Genomic DNA, 23,223 nt, shown 5'->3' with positions numbered 1-23,223 from the left:
GTAATGTTCTTTCCAAAACGTTCAACTGAAACATTTAAGCGTGACACATATGCAAAAAAAAACAACAAAACAAACAAAACAACTGTAAATACTTTTTCGCAGCACTGTACGTTTACCTCGCAATATTTTTTAGGCATTAAAGATTCCATCTGCATTCAATTAAAAAAAACAAAAAACAAAACTTGAAATCATATAGAGAGTGAATCAGAACAGAATAGTTATATGGCATAAATTACGCAACTCATTTATTTGAACCCATCCAAGCAATTTTATTAAGGATCCAGATTTTCCCCGTCTGTGCATGTCTATTCCTTCAATTAATACTAAAATTCATAAAATAAAACACCTAATAAATAAAAAACACCTACTAATGCGTTTATTTTCAAAATCCTGATTCGAAAAACTCGAACGTGAAACAAAGAGCGACGTTAGCGGGGCTTTTTGCAGGTCTGCACTTGGAGGATGCTGTCTGTTGTGAACACCAGAGGGAGCCAGTGAGCTCAGTTCTTTACCAAAGCCCCGTTCAAAGCATGCAAGCAAACTAGCAAACTTCCCTGAGCAAAAAGTACCGCAAGCAGTAGTAAACCATAGCGACTGGACTTGTCTCATCTTAAAGAAGTATAGTCTTAAAATCCTGGTGTGTCTCCACCCCCCACCCCGATAGGGTAATTTATTGTTGTAAATATTAAACATTAAACATTAAACAATAGAAAAAATGGAGGCTAGTGAGGGATTTCTAGCTGCTAGAATATGAGTGATGACTAGTTGCTTGGTGGGGGTTCCATAATGATAAAAGGAACCATGCACTTATACACCTCCCCAAACAAGGACCTTTAGAAATGTCTGGAACTGGCAGAGTAACCGGGTCTCAGATGTGCTGAGCAGATTTTTCAGGACAAAATAAATGCGATGGAAAACGACAAAACAAAGCAAACGCTGTGAGAGTGTTCGAAACACACAGAAAAACGTGTCCCCCCCTATGCTCCAGGGATTCGGAATAAAACCCATAGTTCCGTTAGTGTGCGTTTATGATTTCAAACAAAACAAAAAAAACTACTAGAAAAGCACAATGTTGGTTTGAACTAAACAAACCAGACTTGTTTTGATTTTTTTTTCCTCCCTCCTTTTCCCCCTTTTCCTTCGTTTGTCTGTACATTGTGTCGCAGTAGCCCCAACCCTGAGTACCATTAGGTCAATGGTGCTAATGTTGAAAAGCTACAAACCCATGCAATTAGTACTGGGCTGGTGGAAAAACAGTGCCCAAATAAAGTACTTTTGTGGCCCAGAAATGATGTCCCAAGTCCAGTTGCTCTGAGTTACAGCTGCTAGAAATCGTTAGACGTTTGAATAAATTTTGACAAAGCTAGAACTGATGATATAAAATGAAGAAAAGGGCGAATCCTTCCCCTCATTTTTTTTCTTTTTTTTTTTTCTTTTCTTTTCAACTGAGCCCTTTTCTTTCTCTCTATTAAACTGTTTTACCCAAAGCGGAAAAAAATATTCCTAGACACATTGCATGTTGCAAAGTTTTCTCTTTAAGAAAGCATATCACTTTGCCCTCTTGCCCCCAAACAACCCCCCCACCCCACCCTTTCTTCCTGCCACAGCATCAAATCAACCAATCAACGCCAAGCCCCTCCCCCTACCCTTCTCTTCTCACTTTTAACAGACGTTCGCCTAGCGGGCTTTCTGCTGGAGGAAAAGACAGGGACACACTTTTGCTAGCACCCTGTTCATCCTCCAGTGTAACCAATCAAGACCATCCCCAGTCCATTCAGGCCCAACTCCCCTCCTACCTGTCCTCCAATCAAAAGGCCCCCAGAGGATGATTGGCCACTCTCGTGCTAGCTCCCCTGTCCTGTTTTCTCCCTCCCTCCCTTGCTAGGTAGTGTCAAATCCTGCGCCCGCGGAGCCGAAGCATGCCACCTATCCCGTCTGGGTGCCCGATTGGCCGAGTGAACGCAAGTTCCAACTCATGACCTTCTGAGGACCGGCGACACGGATGGATGTGGGGGGGTTGGGGGAGTGAGGGGAAAAATAGGGGAGGGAGGGAGCAAAAAAGGAAGAGAAACCAATCTCCGACTAAAGATTCCAGCCCAACTGGAGAAGAGAAGCTCATACCACGCAAGAGTCATGACCTCTGCATCACTGGTGATTAAACACCGATCACCACGTGGGAGTTTCCACCAACGGGGACGACCGACTGTTCTGTCGATCTACCTATTCCTCCATCCCTCTATCTATCCATCCATCCGTCCATCCATTCAACCCTCTAGCCATCCTTACTTTTTGGTACTTTGTATTTGATCATTTCAATCGCACTTGTCTCACAGCTGCACTTATGAGTGGCCTTATTAAAATCGTACACTTTTTTTTTTTGGTATTTATTTTGGCCTTTCTTCCAAAAAAACCCAAACAGTTTTTGCATTAGGCATCAGTGCATGTCCTCAAAATCTCAAAAAAAGGGGCAAGTTGGGGTTTTACCTGAAATAGGTTACATCATTGTTATGGCACTTGATCAGTTCCTGAACTACTGTAATTAATTGTGTGTACTTAATTAAGGTCTAACTAATATTTCCAGTGGTATGTGGTTCATTACGGTACTTGTAGGAGACCTAAATTAGATTCTGTAATAAATTCCACCACGTACGATGATAGCGTCATCGGTTCTCAATACCGTGGCAGCAGGTCGCTCTTTTATTCGGGTTTCTGCACCTGCAAGATTGAATCCCTTACGACCAGAAGAAGCTCGGGCGTATTTATTCCAAGAGTTCACTGCTTGAAAGGAATCCAGGACTCCTACAGGTGAGAGGCTTGGGTCGCATCCCAGGAGGCATTCCGGGGGCGAGCTCGGCATACTTCCTGCTGCCACAAGAAATAACGCGGAATTAACGATTATAGTACGAATACGTCGAGGTAGTTCGTCTGTAGCACATGGATAATTACAGTACTCACAGGAACTATGGCGCAGTGCTTCATTGCTTTGTTTAGAGCACTTAACCCTTCCTAGTATGGCGTAGGAACTTATACATCTGAGCCCTAGTGGAACCCAGGAGCTCAATGGTCTGACATTTGAATAGATTCCACGACTAAATTCTGTCACTCGTATCAAGACGTTTCCTTCGAATTCTTTATTAGCATTCCTATCCATTCCATCCCCTCCATCAACTCTGTGAATGAGTGTGTGTGGGTGGGTGGGTTGATTTTGTGTGGGTGTGATGTGTGTTCTGTGCCACTAGATGTCAGCAAAGGACACCAATAGTCACTCAGTGCTTCCACGGTACTTTAAGGAACTGTCTGCCGAAACGTTCCTCGTTGGTACGAAGTCATTTTAAATACAGAGTACAAAGGGGAAGGGGTTCATCAATTTCTTCATAATTAAAAAAAAATTATATATATTTTTTTCTTTTTTCTCCTTTCATTCTTTGAGACAGTCCTCTTCATTTTTCTTTTCCCCTCATCAATTTTTTTATTCTTTGTCTTTTCATGTATATTCCCCTTCCAGGCCTTAAACACACACACGCACACACGCACACGCACACACACACACACACACACACACACACACACACACACACGTATACACACTGGGAGACTTGATGTTTCACTGTTTGCAGTTCATTTCCCTACAAAAAAAGGGCTCTTTTTGCGGAACCCAGCGAAGGGCCCTTGTGAATTTTTTTTTTTTCAGCAACACACACACACACAAACACACACACACACATGCACACACATAAGCATGCTGCTTTACCCTTAGTGTTCTCCCTGTCTCCTGCTCCCGGTGCACTGTGGGTAATGCATCATGGACATGTCCCATGCCGGCCAGTTAAAGACTCTTCGAACGTTTCAAGCGAACTTCATTCGATCGCGTCCCCCTAAACCCGAGGCCCCTTTTCCCTTCTCTCCCCCCCACGTGCACCTTATTTCTCCTCGGACACTTTTACACCCTCTCTCCCACCACCTACCCCCACTACACACACATACACACACTTCGTCCACCCCACCCCACCCCCTCCAAGGACTGAACTCATGATATCACGATGCCTTTTTTTGCCGCAAAAGCAAGGACTCTAAAAGACGTGCCAAGATACTATCTGTTTTTTTTTTGTTGTTGTTTTTTTTTTTTTTTTTTTTTTCCTGCTTTCTCTATTCTTTTCTTTCTTTCTTTCTTTCTTTTTTCCTTTCTTTCTTTCTTTCTTTCTTTCTTTCTTTCTTTCTTTCTTTCTTTCTTTCTTTCTTTCTTCCGGATCTTGTCCTGTTTGCAAAGTCGGTGATGCAATATGAGAGAACGGATACAGGGAAAAGGTTTTCACACTCCACTTTTTTTATTTTGAGAGCCTTGTGATTAACGTCGTCTTGGGGAGAAAAAAAAAAAGGAAAAAAAAAAAAGGCGGACGCTGATTTAAAAAAAAATTATTTAATTAAATTGTTTTTATTGACGCAAAGTCCAAACGTCAAGTCAAGTGTAATGCCAACTGTGATCAACGAGGCATTCGGGGTTTTTTTTCTTTTTTTTTTTTTTCTTTCTTTTTTTTCTTCCTCCTCGACTTTGCTCACACGCCTTAAATCCGGAGTGTGAAAGCGATCTTTATGAAGGCCTTCATAAAACTGAGCGTAGGGATTCAAACCTGGGGAAAAAAATAAAACCGGTGTGGATTGCACCGATTTGTACGAACGTACGTGTCTGATCTCCTTTTCTTTTTTTTTTTCTTTCTTTTTTTTTTTCTTCCCCTCCTCGACTTTGCTCACACGCTCTTAAATCCGGAGTGTGAAAAGCGATCTTTATGAAGGCCTTCATAAAACTGAGCGTAGGGATTCAAACCTGGGGAAAAAAATAAAACCGGTGTGGATTGCACCGATTTGTACGAACGTACGTGTCTGATCTCCTTTTCTTTTTTTTTTCTTTTTTTCATTGAATTCTCTGTCGAATTCGGTTTTATTCCGTGTTTGCTCGGAAAGCTGTGGAAGGATAAACTGTTACAGTCATTTCTATGACCATGCTAATAACAGATGAAAAAAAAAAAAAAAGAACAAAAAAAAAGAACAAAAAAAAAATGACAGACTGCCGTATATCTTGTATTGAAATTTATTTACCACTGGTATTCAATAGAAAGTATATTCTATAGATATATGAGTACAGTATATCTATTAAAGAAGAAAAAAAAAACAGCGCCTCCGTGGTCCTCGTCGGAACTGCACCGTGTGGTTCGGCCTGCCGATTCTTTCCAAGTGAACCTGTGACTTTGATTTGTATGGTGTCTGTACAGAAATATATCTATATATAAAAACGAAGCAAAAAAAAAATGAAAAGAAATAAAAAATTCTAAACGAATACGGTCGTGTTGTGTGTGCTTCGACTCCTGTTTCTCTTTGGACGTTTTACCATCCGGTGAATGAGTGTTTATCATTTGTCCTCCCTCTGTGTGTGTGTGAAGACTCATAATGTGTTTTTTTTTTTTTTTTTTTTTTTTTATTTTTTTTATTTATTTTATTTTTTTTTGTATTTATAAAAAAAAAAAAAACAATAACATCTAATCCTGCTTAATTCTTTTCCCCACCCTTCCCAGGATGTCTCCAGGAATCGAGGACTAAAATTAGGGCTTTAAAAAAAAAAAAAAAAAAAAAAATTGTTCTCATGTTTTGATGAATTTTTGTGTTTTTAAAAACGCTGCTTTCTTGACATGTCTAACCTTAACGTTTTTCCTTCCTTCCCTTTTTTTTTCAAAGCAAGCAGGAGTTGTTTTTTTTTTTTTAGGGCAGGAAGCTGCAAAAAATTGGAGTCAATGTGGTGTTTTATTCTGCTTCTGAAATGATCACTGAAACTGTCTTTTTGGTTTGTGAATCTGAAAAGGTGCCAACATTTTTGATTAAAAAAGGGTTATTGTGGGTGTGTGTATATAATCGTTCTATGTGTGTGTGTGTCCTGTCTGTGTAGAGTTTGTGTATTTCTATACTGCACGCTCAATGTGCTGCTGTCTGTTGCGCTGTTTGGCTTGTGCGCTCTTTTTTATTTTATTTTTTTTGCGCAACTATTTTTTTTCTTTTTTTCTTTTTTTGCCCCTCTTTCCCTCACACACACCACGCACACTCTCTTACACACACACACACATTGCACCAGCCCCTTTTTCCAGAAAGTCCAGCGTGTTCGTGGTGGGATATTTGTGCGTGTGCTGATCGTCTCGTTTTTGTCTCTTTGCAGTCTCGGAAAGCGAGCGAGCAGGCGAAGAGCTCCGAGTGTAAAACTGACAGCATAGGAAGTGGGAGGGCGATTCCCATTAAACAGGTGAGTGCACTTCAGCTCACACACATCGCTACCGCGCGCCGGTGAGTAACACACACACACACACACACACACACACACACACACACACACACGCTGCAGAGGTTAAATCACGTGAGCCTTTTACAGTGATGAGAATTCACACCAATTTCTTTCTTTCTTTCTTTCTTTCTTTCTTTCTTTCTTTCTTTCTTTCTTATTTATCTTTCTCTCCTGTCTTGTTGTCTCTTTCTTTCTTTCTTTCTTTCTTTCTTTCTTTCTTTCTTTCTTATTTATCTTTCTCTCCCTGTCTTGTTGTCTTTCTTTCTTTCTTGTTCTTTCTCAATTTTCTTTCTCTTTCATTAATTCTTTCTTTTCTTTCGCATTCCGTCTTTCTTTCTCCATTTGTGTTATTTTCTTTTGAACTCAGGCCTTTCATTCTGATCTTTCTTTCTTTCCCTGCCGTGTCTTTCTTTCTTTCTTAATTGTCCTTTCTTTCTTTCTGATCCATCTGTCTCTCCCTGTCTTGTTGTTCCTTCGTCTTTTCTGTATGTCTTTTCTCCTCTGCACCTGTCTCGCTATCCATCATTCCTCTTCTCTTTCTGTCTCTCTGTCTTTCCTTCTTTCTGTCTCTCTGCCATTTTGTCTTTTTGCCTCCCATCTTTCTCCCTGTTTGTCATTCCACTTTCTGTCCTGTTTCTCTGTCTGTCTTTCCTCCTCTCTGTCTGTCTGTTCCTTCAGCTGCAATAAGTCTGTGTTCTCTGTAATTATGCGGAAAATATGGATAGAAAAGCAAGCAGTGGGTTTCGGGGGTCTAAGCAGCAAAATTGTACATGTATTTATACTTTTCGCAAAACGAGGCCTCAGCGATAATATTTGTAGAATTACAATAGTATTATTTCAACTGTATTTCTTCTCATGGCCACTGGATGGCAGTACAGTACCAGTAATTGAGAAGTCTCGAGAGTTCTTCAGTGGCCACAGGATGGTAGTGCGGATTCGGGGGTCTCCTGTAAGAGCAGCGCAGCTGTTTGAAGACGAGTTTGGAGTTTATCGCTGGGGAAAAAGGTAAACATGTGGAACACCTGGCAGGTGCGACGCGTCCCGATCGGCGTATTCCTGACAATCCGAACCGGATTTTTTTGTTCTGAAGGAGCCAGAAAAATTTCCTGAGACTTCATGAAGGAACCTTTGTGAGGAACCAGACTCCACAGGAAACCCCTTCTTATCTTCATGGATCTTCAGGCTGAACCATCCTGGACAGTCACTGGTCAGTGGTCTTCAATGGAACACAATGGATTCCTTCTTTCCAAAGTTCTTTTTGCTGACACCGAGATATTGTGACGGTCAAGGAGAACCCCGAAACCTTCAGATTTGGTATCTAGAGATCTTATGAGGATGACATTTTGATTGTCGTGGACCCAGAAGGTTTATCGACCACTACCTGAGAAGGGCGTAGCTGCCGCGGAAAAGAACTCCCGCTACCATTAGCAAAGTATCCGCCATGTAATTTGTTGGAATTGCTAGGAAAGTGCTGAGATCTTCCTCAGACCATTAATTCACCATCGGGATATTAATTCTGAAGGGGTCCCAACCCCCCCAAATATAATTTTCAAAGTCGTACTCGAGTCGCTTGGGGCGTCGCCGTGGCAACTGAATTACAGACTGCTCTGGTCGTGACGTCCCTATTTCGGACCGCCGTCCAACTCATGAAGAATAGTTTGACTTTCTTTCTTTCTTTCTTTCTTTCTTTCTTTCTTCCCTTTTTGTCTGTCCCTTTCTATCAGTCTCCGTCTTTTATTCCACCTTTCTCCGTCTTTCTGTCTCTCCGATCTCTGTTCGTCATTTCCCCTTTCGTTCTGTCTCGTCTTCTGTCTTTCCTCTCTGTCTGTCTCCCCGTTTGTCATACTTTCTTTCTGTCTGTCATTCCATCTGTCTGCCTGTACAGAACACGTTCTCCATCCTGAATCACAGGAGAAGGACGTTTTGGGTTTTGCCGACCGCGGACGTCCCGGTGAAGGAGCGGTCGCTATAGAAACGTTCATCGTATTGAGGGGGGGTTTGGGGCGATAGGGAGGTCCGAAGTTCTTCCAGGCCTTTTTTTTTTCTGCCACTGTATATCAATTACACTCATCCTTTTCAAACTAATCCCTCTTCAGGAGTGTCATTGTACGCGGTGGGGTCTGCATAGAGCCGGCCGAGGAAGAGAGAGAGAGATGAGAGGCCTGAAAGAAAGAGAGAAGGTGGTCATGGGGGGACACCTTTCAATGGGTCTGATTGCTCGGCCAGTCAAATGCACAATCGGGAAGATCAAAGTGCCAATGGGACTATAATTACCTCCCACTGGGCAAATTACACACTTTGGGCCAAAATCCCCCACCTCAAGCCTCCCCCACACACACACCCTCCCTCCATACATACCCCCCCACATAAAATCCCCATCATCTGTAAAAATGGTAAATAAGCCCAACAAAGCTCAGGGGCGACACGGAAAAGCTGTCAACACTGAGCCATTGTGCTTATCACCAGTAAGAGCTCAGATCTCCTCCCCTCTCCTTCCCTCTCTCCTCCTCTCTCTCTCTATCTTCCCCCCCTCTCTCTCTCTCTCTATCTCCTGACAGGATGTAGACAGGTTTTATTTGCGCCGTAAGAGGGTAAGTGGACTCTCGGGACGGTTTGCTGCTCGTATAGAGCGCTATACAGATGTGTGCACACCTGGAGGAGAAAAACTGATAGATATGAATAGATGGAGAAAAAAAAGAAAGAAAGAAAAAAATCGCATTACTTCTTATGTTTTAAATGAACTGGCACATAATTCCCGAATATAATAAAATATAAATATATATATATATATATATATATATATATATATATATATATATATATATATATATATAAAAAAGTAAAATAATATACAAACCTTTTTTTTTTATTATTTATTATATATATTATAGATTTTTTTTTTTTTAACTAATATTTAATAATTTAAAAAATCCCAAATTGCGCCTTTTTTTAAAAATAAATAAAACGTGGGTGGGGTTTCGATACAGGGCGTTTAACACGTTTTACATGGTGTTTCAGTACCACATAAAATCTTTTTTTTAAAATGACGAGAATAAAGTCAAAATTACGAGGTGAAAAAGTAGAACTTACTTCAATAATTATTAAATACGACCAGATATTTTGACTTTATTCTAAAGTATTTTGATATTTTTACAACTATTCCTGTACTGTGACTTTATTCTCGTAAGTTTGCCTTTTTTTTTTTTTTTCTTTTTAAAAACTTTGACTTTATTCGCAAAATATTTCCGACTTTATTCTCGTAAATTTGCCTTTTTTCTCGAAATATTCCCAATTTATTCTCATACTGCTACCGGTTTATTCTACAAATATTTCGACTTTATTCTCAAAATATTCCCACTTAATTCTCGTAAATTTGCCTTTTATTTAAATATTTTTAATTCTATAAATATTTTGACTTTATTCTCAGAAGTTTATCTTTTATCTCACAATTTTTTTTTATTTAATAAAAAAAAAATTATTCTCAAAATATTTTGACTTTGTTTTCATAGATTTGCCTTTTTTCCTCAATATTTATTTATTTATTTATTTATTTATTCATTTCTTTATTTTGAATTCTTGTAGCGCTTTATTTTCCGAATATTCCGACTTTATTCTCGTAAATATCAACCTTCACCCTTAACGCTACGTCTTAATAATAATGAAGTAATAAAGAAATTAGTATTAAAAAATAGTAATAAAGAATTTTTTTTTTACGTGCCACTAAAACGCTGTTGTAATAAATGGAATTGTTGAAGGAAAAAAAAGTTTGTGTGTAAGATTTTCGGTTTATGATCATCGTGAACGATTTATATGGGAACCGGAGTAGCAGCAGGACCGTGGCTTTGTAGCACCACCGAGAGAAGAAGAAGCAGAAGGAGATGCCTGTATTATTCCGAAAGTGTGTTCTGCAGGGCGAAATGTAGGAGTAGGAGGTCAGGAGAAGAATAGAGAGATCAGTGGAAGTGTGTGATGTGAGGATTAGGTGTGATTGTGTGATAAACACCCTAATGCCCAGTTGACCCCAGTTCGACTCCTAATGAGCAGTTCCTGCGAGTCCCCCGTCCGTCCGTCCCCCCCCTTCCAAGCCTGTTAAAACACAGCTAAGTTTCAAACACACACACACAAAGGCCCAGAGCTCTCACTTGAAGTGTTAAACAGCACATGAAATCGGCCCTAATCCCCCTGATTAGCCTTCGGACCCCCCTGGCGCTCGTGCTCGCCCCCCCTCAGGCCCGCGGCCTTGCTGTGTTTGTCCTGGTGAGTCGAGGAGGAGATAAGGGAACAATCCAGGGGCCTTTTGAAGAAGCTCGGATCACACAAGCTAATCCAGGGCTCGCGAAAGGTCTGCGCGAGTTCAGCGCCGTCGCCGCCGCCGCATACAGAGGGTCGGATTCCAGACTCGCAAATTGGATTTTGGGATTTTATCCTTCCTTTTCCGTTCGCGCTCGGAGGGGTGGGGTGGAGGGGGGGACCGATTTGTGCACGAGAGGGTCGAGAGAGCTGGGAAACGGCACGATCATCGTCATAATCGGAGAAAAACAGGAGATGGAAAAAAAGATCAAATAGAATACATTTTATAAAAAATAAAATCAATAAATATATATATATATTTATATGTAAGTCTAAAAAAAAAATAGATGAATAAATAATATAAAAAATCTATTACAACTGTTCGAAAGAGAAAATTTTATCATTATTTAAATTTAATTTACATTTAAATCGATCGATCTATCTATCTATCTATCTATCTATCTATCTATCTATCTATCTATCTATCTATCTATCTATCTATAGACAGCATATATATATATAATGTAATAATAAAGTAAAATAAGTGTTGAACACGTCACTGTTGTTCTCAGGAAATATATTTCTAGAGCTGCTGATGACACGTAACCTGATTTTCTCCAGATGTTGGTAAAATCCCGACAAATCCACGAACGTGACGAGAAATGGAACTCTGGATTTTCGATGAATAAAGTTGTGTGATGATGGGAAATGACGCAGGTGTTAAAACGATGACCGAAGTTTGTTTTAATACTTCGTACGAAAGTCTTTATTTGTAATAACAGAATGATGGCGTGTAAAGAGTGAATGAACGACGGAGTGAATAATGGAGATGAATAAATAAACGAGGGCATGTCATGTATGAATGAAGGAGTGAAATGAGTGAATGATGGAGTGAAATGAATGAATGAACGATGGAGGTAAGGGAATAAATGATGGAATGGAATGAATGATTGAATGAATAAATGATGGAGTGAAATCAGTGAATGATAGAGTGAAGTGAGTGAATAATAGAAAGAAATTAGTGCAGTGAGTAAATGATCATTGGAAATGAATGAATGATGGTGTGGAATGAATGAATGAATGATGGAGTGAAATCAGTGAATGATGGAGTGGAATGAATGGATGATGGAGTGAAATCAGTGAATGATGGAGTGAAATGAATAGATGATGAAGGGAAATCAGTGTATGATGGAATGGGATGAATGAATGATGGGGTGGAATGAATGAATGAATGATGGAGTGGGATGAATGGATGATGGGGTGGGATGAATGAATGATGGAGTGGGATGAATGGATGATGGGGTGGGATGAATGAATGATGGAGTGAAATCAGTGAATGATGGAGTTAAATGAATGAATGATGGAGTGGAATGAATGAATGAATGATGGAGTGGAATGAATGAATAAATGAATGAATGATGGAGTGGAATGAATGAATGAATGAATGAATGAATGAATGATGGAGTGGGATGAATGAATGAATGAATAAATAAAAGAATGAATGATGAAGTGGAATGAATGAATGAATGATGGAGTGAAATCAGTGAATGCTGGAGTATAATGAATGATAGAGTGAAGTAAGTGAATAATAGACGGAAATGAGTGCAGTGAGTGAATGATGAATGGAAATGAATAAATGATGGAGTGAAATGATTGATTAATAGAAATGAGTGCAGTGAATAAATGATGAATGGAAATGAATGAATGGTGAATGAAGGAGTGAATAATGAAATGCATGAACGATAAAGTGAAACGAGTGAATGAAGTGTAGAAACGAACGATGGCGTGAAATAAACGGACGATGAATCGTAACGAAGGAACGATGAACGGAATCGACCGGCCGGTGAATGACGAGCGTTTCCTGTCGTCTCTCTCGCAGGGAATTCTGCTGAAGAGGAGCGGCAAGTCGCTCAACAAAGAGTGGAAAAAGAAGTACGTGACGTTGTGCGACAACGGCGTCCTCACCTACCACCCCAGCTTACACGTGAGTTACAACCACTTCCTGTCTCGCAGTTCACGTGTGATCATGTGTCGCCATTTTACGTCCGCTTCCAATGTAAAACAGTACGGAATTTTACCGACTGCCAGATTTAGCAGTAAAACCTGAACTGTGATTATTTTCACTAACAGCGGAACATTTTTTCAACAACTGGCAACGTGTGTTCTCTACTTTTATAGTGAATATTAATAAAAGAAAGAAGATGACAGCGGTTTGCCTGTTCATTCCTGTAATCGCTCAGCTTTTTTATGTAGAAAGTAAAAGCGTTACTTTTCCAACAGCCATTTAATTTTAATTAAACAACAAAAAAAAATTACCAAATAGATTCATTTTTTATTTTCTTTTTTAAATTATTTATTTATTTTTTAATCCACAGTTTAATGACTTTCCAAAACTGGAGACTCCTTCCCCTAAATGGATCGCCTCACCAAAAATAATTGATTTATTTATTTGTTTATAAAAAAAAAAAAAAATTGTATTTGCAAAAAGTTTGTGTTTTTTTTGTTTGTTTGGTTTTTTTTTTTTTCCCCAATTGGAAGTTTTTCAGCAGCTTCAAAAACAGAAAAACTTCAAAAATACAGCCTGAGTATTGTTGCTGAATAATAATATAAAAAAATGTGATATTATTATAAATAATAATAATTATTTTTATTATTGTTATTATTGTTTTTATATTATTATTATTGTTTTATTATTGACATGTGCTTATTAATAATATAGCAAAAAAAAAAAAGGAAAATTGTTGAACCAGGAATTGTGAGACAGAAAACGTCTCACAATTTCCAAAACCAGGAAGTGGTAACTCCATGGTCCTATCAGTGAAAGGTCCAGAGTTGAAATCCCATCACCACCAAGGGGCCCTTAAGCAAGGCCCCTGAAAAAAAAAAACTGGATGATTCAAGATAATTGCAAGTCGATGCGGAAATCCGACCTCATCCCGGGAAACCCGTTAAACGGAACGAGTTGCCGAGCCACGGAATCGTAATTTCAGATTTTGAACGGGTGATGCGACGGTACGCTCGGGCAATGCAGGCGTACACGGCGGGCGTCGCTCAGCCTCGGCATCGTTACCGCGTGCGGAAGCTATTAGCATCTGGACACCTGTGGCTCGCAAGTTCCATGAGTTACTCACACCATTTAACTGCAGTGTAGGCGAAGTGAGAGAGAGAGGGATAGAGAGAGAAAAAGAGAGAAAGCGAAACTGTTTAATTTTGCATTGCAGCCAGCAGAGCCGTCCCACAATCCCCTTCTGTTAATTCTGTCTGCTACATCAATTAAATTGTTTGCAGAAACTAATTGAATATGGCTTAATCACACATCTTAATAGCTTTCTGCGCCTCGAACTGGCTGTTAATTCCTGCAATAAAGTGAAATGAGAGCGCTCACTGGGTAATTAGCAGCAAGGCTTTTGAAGAAATTAGTGCTTTATGGTGCGCAGTAAAAACGCAGCCGAGTTAACGGGAGGCTTTTTCGGCGGCCGGCGTCGTCACGTCCTGTTTTTTTTTTTTTCACATTGTTGTGGCCTTTTTTTTTCTTTTATTTTTCCCTTTCTTTTTTCTGCTGATCGGGGTGATTTTCAACTCGGCTTAGCCCATTTGAGTCGGCGCAAAACGCCCCATCCAAAATGGAATGGCCGGATCGAAATGGGAAACGAGCTTATTTGTGATCATTAGCGCTAATTCTGCTAATCCTCCGAAGCGGAGATGCAGGTGAAGTTAATTGCGTTCGTTTTTTTTTTTTTATTCCGCTGTTGTTTTTGGTGGAAGTGGGATATTTAAAAAGCAATCAGAACTGCTGCTCGCTTGTGACCCCGGCCGCTCGAACGTTTGCGCGAATTGCCGCAGAAAGTTCTCGTTCCAGTTTCTACCCTCTGTACCGATTGCTTTGTTTTGGGGTTGTTGTTTTTTTTAAATATTTTTTTTTAATGTTTAATAAGGATTACATGCAGAACGTTCACGGGAAAGAGATCGATTTGCTCCGGACCACAGTCAAAGTGCCGGGGAAAAGGCCGCCCCGGGCCGTGGCTACGGTAGCCCCGACTGCAAGTCCAAAAAGCAACGGTTTGACCAAGGACAGGAGCGCACTGCAGCTCGGCATCGGAGCCACAGGTGAGTGTGTACCGCATTAATTCGCGACTTTTCCCTTCCAAACCCCTGTTTCGAAACAATGGATCATGTTCTTTCTTATGGGATCGATCTTTCAAGATCATTCGGCCTATTTCTAATTGTTCAATCCCAGAACTTTGTGGTTTAGATGTTTGACTTCTGATCAAAAGGTTGTGAGTTTAAATCCAAGGACCACCAATCTACCACTACTGGGCCCTTTAGCAAGGCCCTTAACCCTTTTTTGCTCAGTTGCTCATATATATAAATGGCTGTTGTATCAATAATGGCGTCTGCAAAATACCATAAATGTAAAGTAAATAACACTAATTATCTCTTCATCATGGCACCTGTTAGTGGGTGGGATATATTAGGCAGAAGGTTGACCTGTTAGACAAATCGTGACATCTAGACGACTGGGTTAGAGCATCTCCAAAACTGCAGCCCTTGCGGGATGTTCCTGGTCTGCAGTGGTCAGAATCTGTCAAAAGTCATCCAAGGAAGGAACACTGGTGAACCTGCGACAGGGTCGTGGGCAGCCGAGGCTCATTGATGCACGTGGAGAGTGAAGGCTGGTCCGTGTGGTCCAATCCAACAGACGAGCTCCTGTAGCTCAAACTGCTGAAGAAGTCCCGAAAGACTTTCATGTACTTCCTAACAAACTTTATCTGTTAGCTAATAGAAAGCAAGGTGGGGTGGGACTGGGTTTGTCTGTTTGTCCTATAGGAGATAAATAACTTATGGAAGGAGTCTCCAGTTCCCTGATTTATTTGTTGCTGTCTATTTATTTATCAGCCATTTTGGGGCTCAGAGGCGGGGTCTTCACTTGTTTTATTAGCTAAGCAGAAATAAAGACGTTTGCTCATTGTTCCCTTGCTGGGACATCCCCTGGGATGAGGTGAGGGAAAAGTGTAATTGGATTTAGGGGGTTTACATTAAAGGTAATTAATAAAAATGAGAAGGTCTGGTCTGTCAGGGGATCTGTGGCCGCCACAGGGTTTGTCAGAGCCGAGATGTGGCATTAGGGTCGACACTCAGGGGGCTTCTGGGAATTTCAGCACTCTGGCTGGGGTCCAAAAAAATCCTGGATCCCATAATTAGTCTGAAACGCGTCCAGGGAAAGGCCGAGGGGTTGGGAGGGGGCTCGGGGAGATGACTAATGATTAACCGAGAGGCGTGGCGGTAATAGCGTGTACCGTTTGTATCCTGAAATATCCCAAACCTCTCTGTGAATATGTGTAGTTTAGTCCTAAACCTGGACCACTTTTTGAAAGCAAAGAAAAAGGTAATTTATGAGATGTTTCTACCATCTTGAGCTTTTGTTCTCTTGGAGGTGCTTAGTGGTTATGGTATTGAGTTTTGGTGTGAAAGGGTCACAAGATCGAATCCAAGCACCGTCAAGCTGCCACGGCTGGGTCTTTTAGTAAGCCGCTTTGGTTAAGGGAGTTTGCCAAAGGCCATAAATGGAAATTGGAAAGTTGTGGGGACAAGCCGTATCTCAGAACTCGGAGTTCTAGCACAAGAAGGGGTTTGACCAATTATTCTCAGAAGAGCTGGCGACAGGACGTAGGAGTGTCCGACAGTCCGACAAAGTCCAGCAACTGCAAACAAAAATAAAAATACGACATAGAGCAACGGTTCCTGACACAACTGGGAAGTAAATGTCAGGAATAACGTATTAGACCTTGGCAACCAAGCGGTTTGGGCAATTCGGCATTGTTTACAGAAGCACGTTGTCTGCAGACCGGGTAACAGCCGAAACCCTTCTATGAAAAGGTTTTTTTATCAAAAGGTTCTTTTTGTTAGAATTACTTCAAGAAACTCTTTATAAGCTCGTTTTTTTTTCCTACCAGTCTTTCTGTTTCAGAGTCTTTTTTTTTTTTTTTTCGTCTGCACTGGTGTTAATTTCCACTTGAGAGAAGGGGAGAGAAGGCTGCGGCTGGCCGCGGCTCTCCGCCTGAGTCCGGGCCCTCCACTTGATTATGCAATCTGATTTTGATTTCATTAGGCATGCAATTGATGCGAGCGAACAAAGGGGTAATTTTTCATTCATGGCACTCTGGCTGAGCGCTGTCGTTCCCTTTTGCCTCTAATTCACCCCCCACACACACACACACACACACACACACACACACACACACACACACTGCTGAAGACCATTAGGGATGCTTTGGGAGGGAGGTGGAAAGGGGGGCGTTCAAAAGATAGAGAGGGAACACGACGGGAGGCTAAATGAATGAACGCATGTGTCCACGGAGTAAAAAGGAGCCTGTCTCCGCGAGGCACGTCCCAATCTTTCTGCTAAGTACTCACCGGAACCGTTTTATAAATACGACGCCCGGCTTGTGTCGCCACTGACAGATACGTGATAGCGGAGCGATAATAGTCCTGCCATTCAGTCGTAATCGATGACGTCTGAGTGCCGAGAGTCGCCGTCTCCCCCTGCATTTCCTGTGCGCGACGGTGCCGTCTCGCTGCTCGCCATATCACTAGCGACGTGACTGACGTGCTTTCGCGTTGTCCTAGGCATGAAAAAAGTTGTATGATTGCCGCCGGCAAGATTTCACAAAAGTTCGGATTTTATTGTTGATGACCGTATCGATGGGGTTCGTTTCAACAACTCGAATTGGTTGTTGTAAACGCATGCTAATTAGCTGTAGTAATTATTTGGCGTTGTTAAATGAGCGGTGAAACAGAAATCTTTACCGTATATACACACACAAAACATGCAGCTTGGCATGTCCTTGTAGTTAATCTTCAAATCAGGAAGCTTTGAGACTCCTTACGTAAATTTGACGCGTGATTTATACATTCAGCAGGACCTACAGTGTTGTTACGATTTTAAGCGCTGATGCTAAGGCCTTTGCCCCTTTTCTCAGAGACTCCCCCTCCATCTCTCCTCCACCCTTCCCCTTCCCGTTTTTTCCTGCCTTAGCATGGACGCCTCATTATCCTCCGCACTTGTACGTAATGGAAGCGGTTGCTCACAGGGGTCAGGGCTCCACGGCCCCGTGACCACACGCCTCATCAGCCGTCTGAAAAGCCACAGAAACAAGAGGAATGAGGAAAAATAGCCGACCCCCAACACACACACTTGCTAATCTGTCATTTTCACTAATTGCATCTGAATTTTCGCCCCGACATGATTAGACCGGTTTTTGTTTTTTGTGGTGGTTGACAGTAACGAATGACATGAAGTGCCTTTTTACTATGAATATGTACGGTTTGTTTCAGTAGAAAGAAGAAAGAAAAAAAAGTTGTTTAGGATGTGTCTCTACACTTCTATTTCCCTTGAAACAGTGCACCAGCATGAGCTCCATGAAACCATGGAAGTTGGTGTGAAGGTTGGAATGGAAAAACTGACCTCCTCAACCCCACTGAAACACTTCGGGATGAACTGAAACTAGAGATAATTCACCTCCTGCAGTGACTAATGCTCGATTAGGTGAATCACCACAGTCACATCCTAAAATCGAGTGGAAAACCTTCCCAGTAGAGTGTGGAGCTCATTATGATGGTGAATTGCACCATGAATTGCTAAGCTGAATGGGGGCATTTTCCTGTTCCTTGTTCAGATTTTGGAAATTACAAAAGACTCGGTCTGGACTTGTTCTCTGCCAGTCCTGCACCTAGCTAAGTCTTATACTTGGCCTTGACCTCATTAAGACTCAGTTTGGACTTGTTCTCTGTCTGTCCTGGACCTAGCTAAGTCTTATACTTGGCCTTGACCTCGTTAAGACTCTGTCTGGACTTGTTCTCTGCCAGTCCTGGACCCAGCTCATTCTTATACTTGGCCTTGACCCTGTTAAGACTCGGTCTGGACTTGTTCTCTGCCAGTCCTGGAACTAGCACGGTCTTATACTTGACCCCATTAAGAATCGGTCTAGAGCAAGAGTTTGGTTATACTGGGCTTCTAAAACCCGGAAATGGATTGTTTCGTGCAAAGCCAGGCACAATTTTGGACCAATCAAACGAGTTAATCAACAAAATAACATAACATTTGCTAAAAATAGCAATTAATTTGAGGCATAGACCTGGGGGTTGTATGGTGGATCACCCACATAACACCTCCCCCTAATAATGATACAGTCTGATTCCCACAGGATTGATTGTTTCATTGAAATAAAACGTTGTGTTGGGCAGATGATCGTCATTAAGTATTTTTCTGCGACGGCAAACATCTAAACAGGTTCTATATCAAACCGTACCATGTGACTATAGCAATAAAGATCAGCTAATCAAAATACAGAGTCATGAGGGTTTATGATCACTAGTGTGTGTGTGTGTGCGGACCTCAGAAGTGTGTCCGGGGGGTTACGGCGTGTCAGTCTGCTATCCGTGGAGTTCTTTTAATGTGTGCATGAGTGTGTGAGTGTGTGTGTGTGTGAGAGAAGTGGCGATGCGGGTGTGAGTACAGTGCTCTACCCCGTATTTTTCCTCTGATTATTCTCTCCTTGTAATTACATTATCTCTCCTTTTATGCAGAATTGTTCGCCAGGGACTAATTGATAGAGACATGTTTAATTCATCAATCATTAGCATCAAATTTGACAATTAGAGATGATTGTTGAATTCCTGATGGAGATGAGACGACGTTCGCCAATTATTTGTTCTCTCGCTTGTCTCTTTTTTTTTTGGAAGTTAAAGAAGCGCATACGTTATTTCGCCGCATTTGCGGAATAAGCTCGTTTTTTCCGTCTTTGTGGCCACGAGGAAATCGTGGAATTGTTTGCCTTCTGAGCTGATATTGGCTCGTCTGGTGGACGAGACATCACATCACCGTGTTGGGATCGTTGACGGTTCCTGCATGAGCAGCTTTACAGAGATTAAATATGCATTTATATGTTAGTGCCTATGAGTTTATTCCTAATGAGCACAACAGCATCAAGGAAAAACTCCCCAAGACTTCATGAGGAAGAAACCTTGAACGGAACTGTACTCAAAAGGGAACCTCATCCTCGTCATCGAATGGCCATTCATTCTAGTTCCATCATTCTGGGGGGAGCTGTTCAGTGATGGGTGCTTAAATGAAGAACTGTTCATGCAAAGAGGTCCATCCAGAGGTAGGATGTCGGGATGAATTTTGAGGAACCGGAATGAAAGAAAAGAAAAAGAAAGGGACAATGGTCAATGGTACCTTAGGCACATGTTGAAATTGACAGAAAGGGTAGAGAGAGAAAAAAGAGGAGTTGTCTTCACTGTCATCAAAAAAGTTATCTTGTTTCAAGTCTTCAGGTTTGAAAGTTCTCAGATTTTTCACTGTTACTCAGTGGGGATGGTTGCTCGCTGTTTTAATGTTTTGGGTTACTGATAGGAAGGACAGAGATTCAAGCCCTACTATTGCCATGCTGCATCCCTTGGGCCCTTGAGCAAGGCCCTTAAACCAATCAGGAAGTGGTAGCTCAGTGATTATGGGTACTGATTGGAAGGTCAGGGGTTCAAGCCCAAATATCTCCACGCTTAAACCCTGAAGCAAGGCCCTTAACCCCTCCAAAGGCACTGTACCATGGCTGACCCTGCACGCTAACCCCAGCTTCCTAACATTGTTGGGATACATGAGACAAGGAAAAAGCCCACCCCTTAATATACGGGACTTAACAGACCCAGTACCCATTGCGGATTTATATTCTTGCTGAAATTATCGCTGGATCCCAGCAAGGACGCTAAGTATCGAGATATGATCTTTGCGTCACATCGCCCGCCTCCTAATCACGAAGCATCTGATCGTGTAATTGTCTAATTGCTGGTGATTAGTGCAAGGATACGCAGCGTTGCTCTCCCACACAATCAACACGACCTTCTCCGCCCCCAGCTTTCTAGCTATTCAACCTGAACATTTGTGATTTTTGTTGTTTTTTTTGTTTACATTTTTTAATGGGAATGCATTCGTTTTGGTTGGTCAGGTTTTTTTTTCCTTCATTTCGCTTCCATAACAATATTATTTTACAACTGATCTCAAAAGGTTCTAAGATTTTTGTTTCCCAGTCCCTTTTCATGGTTTTAGATTTTCAGCATGCAAGTTTGGAGGTGAAGGTTTCTCAGACGTGATGTATTCTAGCCACCGATCTTCTCCAAACCCGTTTCCTTTTGAATAGGGCCCGGAGTAAAAAAAAAAAAAACAATACCAAGTAATTACCGGTGGCATCCGGCGGCAGAGGCGTCTATCCGAGTGATAATCGCACTGTGGCTTTATTTAATTTCATCCTTTCTCACTTAAACACGTGGAGAGAGACGCGCACAGGAGCAGTCAGGGGCAATATTATGACAGAAGCAATAAAACGTTCCCGTCAACAATACGGATGTGATTACGTGTCGACGGAAGTGACAGGCGTAAGAATACCCTCTATTCTTTCAATTACTAAACGAATTGCTCCTGATTGTGCCTCGGCGTCTCCTCGCCTCGGCGCTAGCGCTAAGCAAACCTCAGCTAGCACGAGGCTCTTGTTAGCCTAATGCGTCGTAGCCATTAGCGGGAGTAATAAGTGTATCAAATTCGCATAATCATGTCTAATTAGTGTCGGTAATTATCTTGTTGGGCGCAGGAATATTAATCTTGCCGTGCCCGTAGGGGAAGGGCGTCTCTCGGAGGGAGGGAGCGGCGGAGAGCTCCTGTCTCACGCTGAGGAGCATGCTCGCTAAATTAGAGCGATGGAGGGAGGCAACAGGAAGAGAGAGCGGCAGACGAGAGAAACAAAAGAGAAAAACAGAAGAAGTTAACTGCGAAGTGCATCGAGACAGATGGCCGAGAACGTGCTCTTGGAGGAGAAAAGTTTGTCGGGAATATTTTCATGGACCATCTGCACAGTTATTCTCGAATTCTTGAATAAGTCAGTCGCTGTGATTTTACACCGCGGAGGGTAGAAATCTGGTGATATCACAACTCCTGATATTAGCCTTGTAAGTCAACAAACGTCGAGAGTGTGAGGTTTATTTACATGTATTCAGGGAAAAGGATTGGATTCTATAACTGGTGTACGAGATATACAAGTCTTGCACTGTCGAAGTCGTCTCTTTCCTCACTCTTTTATTTTTATTTCATTTGTAAACCCATTTTGTGGCTTTATTAACTTTATTACCCTCATCTTCAAAAAGGCCAATCAACATCACCTGTAAAATGTTTTTAAAAATGTGCTAATGCTAAAAAAATGCTAACACACAACTGCCTGCAAAATGCCTTCAGCTACCCCTATTAACTACTCCTTCTTTCACTAACTTCTAACTGACCCCCCCCTTTCAACTAACCCCTTATCACTGAACCTTTCTTGAACTGACTCTCTTCAATTGACCACCTCCAACTAATCATCTCTAAACTTATCCTCCTTTAACTGATCACCTCCAACTAACCCCTCTACAATTACCCTCCTGAACATCTCTGATCTTAACCCCTTCTAACTGAAACCCTTTAACAAACTCCCTTCAACTAACTGCCAACTAACAACTGACCCTCCAACTGGCTCCCTTCAAACTGACTTCCTCCAACTAACCCCCTTCAACTAACCTCCAACTTACCTCCTCTAACTGACCCTGTTCAACTAACACCTCCTCCAACCTTACCCTCTTTGAACTGATCCTCTTTAACTAACCCTTACTAACACTCCTCCACATGACTCTTCACCAACTAACTCCCATTGAAATAACCCCCTCCAACTAACCCCTTCTATCCAATCCTCCTCCAACTGACCCCCTTTAAACTAACCCTTCAACAAACTCGCCTTCAACTAACCCCCATCTAACCCCCTCTAACAAACCTTCTCTAAACTAACCCTTATCCATCAAACTCTCACCTTTGACAGTCCCATATTTATTTGAAAATGTGTGTTTGCAATGATGAAAGCTGGTCAAAACTGCCCCCCAAAAATCCTCTTTACTTCCCTCTTAGTAATCTTCAGGTCCATCGGATCTTGGTTGTAGGATAAATATTACAATCCAACTTTTTTTTTTTTTTTTTTGGAAAGCCTTTCAATTCAAATGGGGTCATTTCGATTTGAAGCGAAGGGGGAAAAAATCATTAAAGCGTTGTTGCCGAAATGTTTGAGAGGGCCAGCGTGTGGTTTTTGGGAGCAGCGGGAGCAGAGGGAGAAGACGCCATGCGGTGCCCGCCCCGGCCTCGGCACTAATGACGGGCGCCTCTGATTGGAGGCAGGCGGGAATGCCGCTGGGGTAGATGGATGTGGCTGGCAGCGAGTGGGGGGGAGAGCTAATTACTGTTCCGAGTGTATCTTGTTAATTAAGGGCTAATTAGTGGCAGAAACCGAGAGGGGGAATGAAAGAGACGGAGAGAGAGAAAGGGAGGGAGACGGTGGAGGAGGCGACTGCTCATGTAGCACAGAGAGATGAACATGGAGAAGTGGCAGAGCCCATCACGGAGAACGAGCAGCCAAGAGACAAATGGAGAGGACGTGTAGCGCATCGGTAGGGGAGGAAAGTGTACAATCATTAATCACAGTGCATGATGACTACAGCCGGCTTGTTTATTATTGATGTATATTTAACAGCGCTGACTTCAGGCA

General features: G+C 41.8%; 1 protein-coding gene across 4 annotated transcripts in view; it reads left to right on the top strand.

Annotated features, from left to right (window-relative positions):
- The window catches only part of agap3 (ArfGAP with GTPase domain, ankyrin repeat and PH domain 3), a 107,737-nt gene that overhangs the window by 55,254 nt on the left and 29,260 nt on the right, over positions 1–23,223 (top strand). For 3 of the 4 annotated variants that reach the window (XM_046846568.1, XM_046846570.1, XM_046846567.1), the window contains exons 9-11: positions 6,200–6,283; positions 12,492–12,596; positions 14,548–14,719. In XM_046846568.1, the coding sequence (XP_046702524.1) occupies positions 6,200–6,283; positions 12,492–12,596; positions 14,548–14,719 (361 nt within the window). Of the gene's footprint in view, positions 1–6,199; positions 6,284–6,689; positions 9,076–12,491; positions 12,597–14,547; positions 14,720–23,223 lie in introns of those variants that run through there. The other variant, XM_046846569.1, reaches the window with a different exon arrangement.

Source organism: Silurus meridionalis, chromosome 4, assembly GCF_014805685.1.
Source record: "Silurus meridionalis isolate SWU-2019-XX chromosome 4, ASM1480568v1, whole genome shotgun sequence".
In the NCBI taxonomy this organism is placed as follows: Eukaryota; Metazoa; Chordata; class Actinopteri; order Siluriformes; family Siluridae; genus Silurus; species Silurus meridionalis.
The sequence above is the reverse complement of the archived record's forward strand: the minus strand, read 5'-3'. Positions and strand labels throughout refer to the sequence as shown.